Consider the following 8,378-nt stretch of genomic DNA (forward strand, 5'->3'; position numbering starts at 1 on the left):
AGTGGTCTTTTTGTTCTGTAATTCTCTTTTGGTGAAATTAGTTGTTGAAGTGGTCAAGAAAAAGTAATTGCGCGTGTAGACTATTCAGAGGATTCTTTCATTTCTGCGGGGCACTTGGATAAGAAAATTTTGGTTACTATTTGGGCTCAGATGGTTATCCAGATAACAAAGAATGAGGTTTTCAGTGCAAGCTCTTCAGAAGAGATGATACTAGGAAAACAAATAATATCAGCGCCTTTGCTTATTTTAAGCTCTAGAATAACTTTTGAGTTGTGTAGAATTCTAGATAACTGTACTGCTAGCAAGTTACACTTTGTTCATTATTGTCCACATGGGTGAAAGGAATGGCTAATATGGGTGTTGCCATTTCATGTACTTTACCATTCTTTTATGTCTTCAGCTGGCAAGCCTTTCATTTTCTATTTCACGTGGATGTCACGGCCATAGTATGTTAAAGTTTTGAAACATATCAATTTTTGTTTCAAGTTTAAGAATTCAAAATTGTTTAAATGAATCTCTTTGAAGTCTGATTAGATCATTTGGAAGTACAATCTCTGGATAAGTATCTCCATATTTGTTGATGAGCCTACTGGTTATTAGTGGAAAGCTCTTTATTCTTCTTGATTGATGCTTGTGCCCTGTTTACATACTTCTTATTTTGTTCTATGACGTAACTACTGCATGTATTTACTGTAACTCAATGTCTCTGAAAACTTGTGTGATAACGCTATAGTGTTTTCTACAGTGTTTCTGGTCATATGAGGAAGGAATTTGATTCTGTGAAGCAGCGAGGAGGGAGTTGAAGGTTGTGTATTGGTAATCTCTGCTGGAATGTCAGTCTCTGCTAGTTTTGTAATGGTGAGATTTTAAGGATTCACTTATCTGAAACACATACCGAAAAATGCTTCAAATGACAATTTCTTCGTCCACTTCAGATTTTTATTTTGATGTATAAATTCTAGTGATCATGGTTAGCAAAACCTGAATTTACTGTCAAAATTTTGTTTTTCTGCAGAAGTAAGTTTTTTCCTTGGCCGCCTCAATAAATTGTGAATTTCACCACTCTGTTCCTTCTGCTTTGAAATGGTTACTGCTGCAGGGATTTTGTACTTTTCTGTCATATCTGACCCAAGTAATTAGCAGTTTGTCGAATTTCTTTAGTTGTTTAAATACTCACATGAGAGTTGTGCTGTGTGACGCTGTGATACAAGCTTTAGTATAGTGATATGCATCTTTTGATTTCCAGAGTTTTGAAACTAAAATTATCTGGAAGGTCAGTTGAGCGAAGACGATCGATAGCAGGCCAAATCTTTGATATTGAGCAGTAGAGAATGTGCATATTTCTTTTTGAAGCTTGTTGTTGTTGTATAGGCTGTGATCTGCCTAGCTTTTCCCTACAATCACGCTGACGTTAAGCTATCGAGAAGTTGAACCGACTCAGACGAGTCAGATGCTTTGCCCTATGACCCCAAAATATATTCTCCAGTATGATCTAACAAATCTGACTTACAACGGTGGCACGGCACATTTGTGACTTTCAATGCTAATTATACCCTCATATGGTCCTGTCAAATTCCCAAAATACCCTCAATTTGCCAAAAACTTAAAGATGAGAAAACTGAGCAGTGAGGGTTATAATAGTCAGAATAAATTTACTTCTCCCAGTCCCCAAGGAACTAAACTCCAACTTATTCCGTTAGAAATTGAAGAAAAAGAGAGACTCTATACAAAGGACTCTTTCTTCCTTTTCTTCTTCTCCTCTTTCATCTCCATCTCTAAACCCTAAATTTCTACACTACAGGTAATGAATCATCTCTCACTCTCTAACCATTTTCAGATCTTAATCTTTTCGTAGTGTTTATAATTTCTTCATATCAAATCTAGGGTTTTATAAGTATGTTTTTTCGTTTCTTTGGTTTGTTTAGTTTAATTTGGGGGTTTGTAATTTGTGAAAGATTTTCTTCGATTTCTTGTCTGGGGTTGTTAGATGAGCTAATATTAATCTGGGTTTGTGTTTGATTAGGGTTTTGATTTGAATTTGAAGACTAATTGATTTTTTGTTGTGTTTTTTTTTTTTAGGTTTGATTGATTGTTGTTAGAGATGGCATCGAAGTTTGTTCAATTGCAAAGTAAGGCATGTCAAGTGACAAAGTTTGTGAGAACACATGGGTCAGCTTACTACAAGCAGATGTTGGAGCAGAACAAGAAGTATGTTCAAGAGCCAGCTACTGTTGAGAAGTGTAATGAATTGTCCAAGCAACTGTTCTATACTCGTCTTGCAAGGTTAGATTTCTCTACTTTTGGTTTGTAATTATTAAGTTAATCTTGTGAAGTGTGGTAAAATAGTGTTGGTCTGTGAGATTTTTTGCCTTTTGTTGAAATGGGGGTTTGTTGTTTGGCTGTGTGTAGTATCTGAATGTTGGTTGTTTTAATGTTTTAACTCTGGTGTTTAATGTAAATTTTGAGAGTGTAATTTGCTGAAGGTCAGTTATGATATTGGGCACTATTCTGTGTGTGGGTTGTTTGAGCTAGGTTAAGTGTTTTTTTCTTTTGGTCTATTTTGATACGTTGATGTTACTGCATTGAACGATGAGTCCCTCTTTAGTAATTTTGTCTTGATAGTTGCCATGTTTGGATCTTGTATAGTGTGTGTAGCTAGTGCAGAATAAAACTGAGGTTGATTTTTGTTTTTCTATTCAGCTTGTGTAAATGTTTCACCATTTGCTCTTGAGTTAGATTACATAGGCGGTATATAACTCAGATGCTGAGTTCAGACTTTTCAAGACATTGATGCTAGAAAAGCAGATGCCATTGTGAAGTTTTCTTACATATGTGATGTGTAGAAACTTCCTAGATTTCTTGACAGGCTTATGTGTTATACTTTGTTCTTTTATGTTCAAATTGGGTGAAAGAAATACCATACATGGTTCATGTTGTTGGTGGTATAGTATCATACTTTCTGTTTATTTCTTTGATTGATGGACGAGCCTTTCATTTTCTATTGATAGCCTTTTTATTGCGTATTTTGGATTCTTGAGTGGGCAATGGCTATCATAAAACAAAAAATTTGAACATGTTTAAACGGTTCTCTTTGGGTTATGATTGAAGTGCAACCTCTGGCTCCGATCTGTCTTCACTTATAAGCCTTTTGATCAATGCAAGATGCGTTTCTCTTTCCTGCTTTTTGCGTATGATCCTGTGAGGTTTAGATTATTTGAGTTTCTTAATGGATGTTTCTATTTATGGTAATCGCAGTTTCACTGTGTAGTTTCTGCGCGTTTTATGTTTTAGTTTGGGATTTGTTTCAAATTATATGGCCCTAACTTGCTGAAGCTCAATAATGGTTTTAGACTTTTAGGTAGTAGGTTCACATGTAATTGTCATGGCCAAGTTCCTCAGAGCATTGAAGGAGAGCTGGTGTTTTATTTTTTTGTTGCCTAGTGTGCAGCTACTGTAGGTTCTATCCAGGGTTATGATTCACTGAGAATAGCTCAGATATTTTGTGCAGTTTTGCGTACATATGCTTTCAAAAATAACATGTGATATGCTGTAAATTCTAGATTTCTGAGTTTTATACTTTGTTTCACTTATGTTTCAAATTTGGATGAAGAAGGCCACATGGCTCATGTGGTTGGGGATATGTTATTATACCTTCTTTTTGTTTCTTTGATCGATGGGGAAGCTTTGCTTTTTCTATTACTGTGCTTTTTATTATATTATCTTGAATTAAAGGGTGGCTATGTCTTCCTTGTATTAAGTGTTTCAACAGTTCTCCTTGAATACATTGTTCGTCAGTACAACCTTTGGATGCATATCTCCATCTTTACTCTTAAGCTTTTTGATTAATGCAAGATACTTCTGCTCTTTCTTCTTTCTCAAATTTGAATTTCTACTGCTGGTTTCGCAAATTTGTTTTGTCAATTACAATAAATCTTAAAGCTTACGCAACACCGATATCTTTTCCTGCAGTATTCCTGGTCGTACTGAGTCATTCTGGAAGGAAGTTGGTGCTGTCAAGCAGCTATGGAAGAACAGGCAAGAGCTGAAGGTTGAGGACGCTGGTATTGCTGCTCTCTTTGGTCTGGAGTGCTTTGCTTGGTTCTGTGCTGGTGAGATTGCAGGAAGAGGATTTACCTTCACTGGTTACCATGTCTGATAAACACAATGTACCACCCAATGCTTCAACGAGGAGTTTCTCGATTTTCTTTGGATGATTAGGTTGATATATAAATTCTACTGTAGTTTAATGGTTAGCAAAACCTAAATTTACTTGCAAAATTTTGTTTTTCTGGAAATGCAAGCTTTTTTCTCTAGCTGACTAGTCAGTAAGACACATATGGGAAGCCTTAATAATTTGTGGATTTGACACCACTGTTCGTTCTCTTTTGAAATGGTTACTTCTGCGATTCGAGTTTGTAATTTCCTGTCATATTTGACTAAAATACTGCACAGTTTTTATAAACATCACTTGATGAATGTTTCTCTGCTGTTAGATCATTTGCTGGTTATGTTTTTCAACTAAACAGGAAAACTAAGATGATGGAAATTGTGTTAGTATAATCGACCAGAACTAAATCATGGTATATTGGTGCTAGTTTTTGCGGAAGATTATATTGGTGTTGTCTCCGTTTCTAGAAAAGAGGTACTATCACTTTTTCATTTTAACCTAAAAATAGGAAAGCAATAGTAACTCTTTCATAGAAACTGAGGGGTAACCTAAAAATAGGAAAGCAATAGTAACTCTTTCCTAGAAACTGAGAGGGGACAAAACATATGCTTGCACTTTGCCTCCATTCTCAACTTTTAGAATATAGGGTAAAAAAACACACATATGTATAGGAGGCAGCTTCTAGCAAACTTGGCCAACCTGTCAACTGGTTTATTACGCACTCTATTTATATAGCAAACCACACAAGAAGAAAAAGAACATGACAAAACCACACAAGAAATGAGATTGAGATCTTGTCTCCTACAACTGGAAATCAACTGAGAAACAGCTTCAGCCACACCCTTACTGTCAGTTTTAGTTTATTACGCTGCAGTTGTTGCGCCTATTGCAAACTCTCCTATACTGCTAAAGCTTCAGCTTGGTCAATGTGTCTTGCATATTTTCTCTTGATAGAGCCATTTATTCAAGTAAAAGAATACAGAGAGTGCACATAAAACATGATGCAGTACTAGTACAAGTTGGGATTTTGTCTAAGCTGTCCTTTTCTTAATGTTCACTTGCAATCCATTTTTCATATAAAGGGTTGTCCCCTGTTGAGGGCAAACATGATGACCTTTCACCACCTCAACATGGAAGTTGAATAACACAGCTGCAACAACAGATTTCATTTGTGTAAAAGCTGCATCTCTGCCTAAACAACTTCTCGCACCAATGTTAAACGGCACGAATCTGGATGTTGGATCAATTAGCTTCCCATTTTCAGTTATCCATCTCTCTGGCTTAAATTCCAAACAATCTTCACCCCAAACCCATGGCATTCTTCCTACTGAATAGAAAGAAAGTAGTTTCTCCATTCCAGGAGTCACCACACTTCCATCAGGAAGTACGCCTTTCTTGACAACTGATTTTCGGTTGATAGGAAGTGGTGGATATAACCTTAAGGATTCAGATAAAGCCGCATGCAAATAAACCAATCCTTTCAAGTCATCTGAAGGGAAAACCCATGGCCATTCATGGGTTCTCTTTGTCAAAGACACCACAGAATACAACTCTTCCAAGATCTTTGCTTCAACATAAGGTGTGGTTGAAATTAACCAGAAAAACCAAGTGAGAGCTGATTTTATTGTATCTCGCCCGGCCAAGAATAAATTCAGCATTTCATCTTTAAGATAATTGTATTTCCCAGCCAAGGAAGCAAAATTACTGCTATTATCTGCAAGAGCTTTTATGTAAATTGATAAGAGATCTGCAGTTTCAACTCCGGCAAGAAAGTCTTTTCTCTTTTAAAAAATGTATTCACCATAGTTTTCATCTACCATTTTTTGAGCCTTCATTATCACTCTCTCTTTACCAATTTTAAACAGACGCTGTAATTTCCAGACAAACAGAGGCACTACGTTCCTGAACAATAAGGCGCGCTGTGCAGCATCTGTAATCTCAGCCATCTCATTTGAAGGAAGACCTATATATAGATAGTTTTCATACCTACCGAAAACCATACCCATATTAATATCATAAGCATACCTTGAGAAAACATCTTGCAAATCGATGCTGAACCCTTCTTCGGCTACATGAGCTAGAAATGGTACTAACTGTTCTTCTACCACCTTACGGCTAGTGTTAGCAACTTGAGCTTTAAATTCTCCTAATCTAAACCCTGCATGAGCCAGTTTCCTCCGTAGTCTCCAAGTATCAGAATCCACATTAAAAATCCCAACACCAAGTGCATCGAAAATTTCCTTGAAACTTTCTCCTTTTGGGAAATTGGAGAAGTTGGTTTTGAGTATATATTCCAAGTTCTTAGGGTGACAGGTTACTAGAAATCTATAGTTTGAGAACATGGGTCCATCCATATAAAATGAACCTCTGCCAAGTGAACGAAAAGCTTCTGTCATCAGGGCCGTCTTACAGTATTTGGGTACCTTAGGCGACAAATAAAAATTGGGCCTTTTTTAGACTACTGAATAACCGATGCATTACACAAAAATATTTACCTGATAGCACAAAAGACGTACCTGATAACACATGATGATATGAGTATAATATTACCAAACATTTATCATTTTGTTCAAGAAGATACAATACTAGTAATGGACGTAAAGATCGACCTTTTCGCATTTACGGATGCGAACTCATTTATAATACTATCATAGTCAATACTACTTAGCATATCTGCTTCAATGGATAACATCGCTAGTCCGTTTAATCTTTCTTGAGACATCGTTGATCGAAGGTAGGATTTGATCAACTTTAACTTCGAAAAACTTCTTTCTGCAGATGCAACTGTAACAGGGATTGTCAATAAAATTCTATATGAAATAGACGCATTTGAATAGCAGCCACCCATATTTGTTAAGAAACTCAACACGTCAATAGCCTTTTTTGTTTCGTTAGGCAAAAAACTTCGCAAAACCTTCAACTCCGTATATAACTCATCCCCATTGATATCGAATTCCATTTCATAGCTTAGGTACTTTTCAAGTTTCACACAAGAATTCCGTAAGGTACTATCATCAAGAGACCTTAATTTTTCTATATTAAACAAAAATCCATAAGTTTCCTCGTATGCTTGAAATTGTTTAAACCTACGTTTGAGAGAAGAAATAACCTGGTCCATTATAAAAATGAAGTATTCAATTCGGAAGGATTCCATACCTTGCAGCTCTATTAAGGCATCTCGTATTTCGGGAGCTTGAAATCGGATTGCTTTGATAGCTTCTATATGACTCTCCCACCGAGTATCTGATAATGGTTTAACCGTAAGACCTTTTACATGTTTCTTAAACACCGTCCAACGTTTTGTAGATCCTGAGAAGAAGTTATATATATGTTGCACCACTTGGAAAAAGGAGACTGCTCTAGGACATGAACTGGCCATATCACAAAGTGCAAGGTTAAGACTATGACAAGCACATGGCATATAAAAAGCTCGAGGATTTACCTTTAGTAGTCTCTTTTGCACCCCTTTATTCTTTCCGGTCATATTAGCTCCATTATCGTACCCTTGCCCTCTAACATTACAATTTTATCTTTCACATGACGTGCCAACAATGCGATTAATTCATTTTGGATTGAAGGACCAAGATAATGATGATAAACTTCATGGTTTTTAATACGTCGAAGATGTTCTTGCATTACCAAATCGAACTCGGCAATCATATCAAAATTCTAAATTTCTAATTAACAACACAATTCAAGATAAATTCATGTCAAAATTCTAATTAACGCCTAAACCCACGATTGTTAACTGTTGGTTGTTCCTTAACCTCCTTTTTACAATCAAAATTTATAAATACCCCAAATTTTGGTTCACAACTCTCAAACCCTAACAAAATTACTCAATCATTAATCATTCAAAATTCTAAATTTGCAAGAGTAAGTTAATATTACCTTATGAGACACAAATAGATCATAGATGATGGATGATGTTGGTTGTGAATTTTTTGATCGAGATGATAAGATCTGATTTAGTGTTTCTGAAAGATAAAGAAGAGGAAGGAAGTTGTGCCTGTTGTCCTCGACTCCTCGTGGAATTAAAGAATTTTTTTTTTCCTTTGACGTATGTATAGGTAGTATGACCCAACCTTTTTGGGCCCCCTAGCAAATTGGGCCCTAGGCAGCTGCCTATACTGCCTTGTGTATAAGCCGGCCCTGTCTGTCATCCATTCAAATACACGATCGGAGTTCCATAATAAAGATGGAATTGTGC

At 36.3% G+C, this 8,378-nt stretch overlaps 3 protein-coding genes across 3 annotated transcripts; 1 reads left to right on the forward strand and 2 right to left on the reverse strand.

Annotated features, from left to right (window-relative positions):
• The first annotated feature begins 1,642 nt into the window (after positions 1 to 1,642).
• Positions 1,643 to 4,476, forward strand: LOC113318499. The gene is made up of 3 exons (XM_026566668.1): positions 1,643 to 1,801; positions 2,080 to 2,283; positions 3,970 to 4,476. Exons 2-3 carry the CDS (start codon positions 2,102 to 2,104, stop codon positions 4,154 to 4,156), a joined length of 369 nt encoding a protein of 122 aa, XP_026422453.1. The 5' UTR covers positions 1,643 to 1,801; positions 2,080 to 2,101; the 3' UTR covers positions 4,157 to 4,476.
• A 723-nt stretch (positions 4,477 to 5,199) lies between these two features.
• Positions 5,200 to 6,564, reverse strand: LOC113316312 (cytochrome P450 86A7-like). Its single transcript, XM_026564524.1, has 2 exons — positions 5,970 to 6,564; positions 5,200 to 5,882 (listed from the first exon to the last, which is right to left on the reverse strand). Exons 1-2 carry the CDS (start codon positions 6,562 to 6,564, stop codon positions 5,200 to 5,202), a joined length of 1,278 nt encoding a protein of 425 aa, XP_026420309.1.
• A 117-nt stretch (positions 6,565 to 6,681) lies between these two features.
• LOC113317158 lies at positions 6,682 to 7,644 on the reverse strand. The gene is made up of 2 exons (XM_026565284.1): positions 7,325 to 7,644; positions 6,682 to 7,201 (listed from the first exon to the last, which is right to left on the reverse strand). The coding sequence occupies exons 1-2, from the start codon at positions 7,587 to 7,589 to the stop codon at positions 6,738 to 6,740; spliced, it is 729 nt and encodes a 242-aa protein (XP_026421069.1). The 5' UTR covers positions 7,590 to 7,644; the 3' UTR covers positions 6,682 to 6,737.
• Between the last annotated feature and the right edge of the window lie 734 nt (positions 7,645 to 8,378).

This window comes from Papaver somniferum, chromosome 10, assembly GCF_003573695.1.
Source record: "Papaver somniferum cultivar HN1 chromosome 10, ASM357369v1, whole genome shotgun sequence".
NCBI lineage: Eukaryota > Viridiplantae > Streptophyta > Magnoliopsida > Ranunculales > Papaveraceae > Papaver > Papaver somniferum.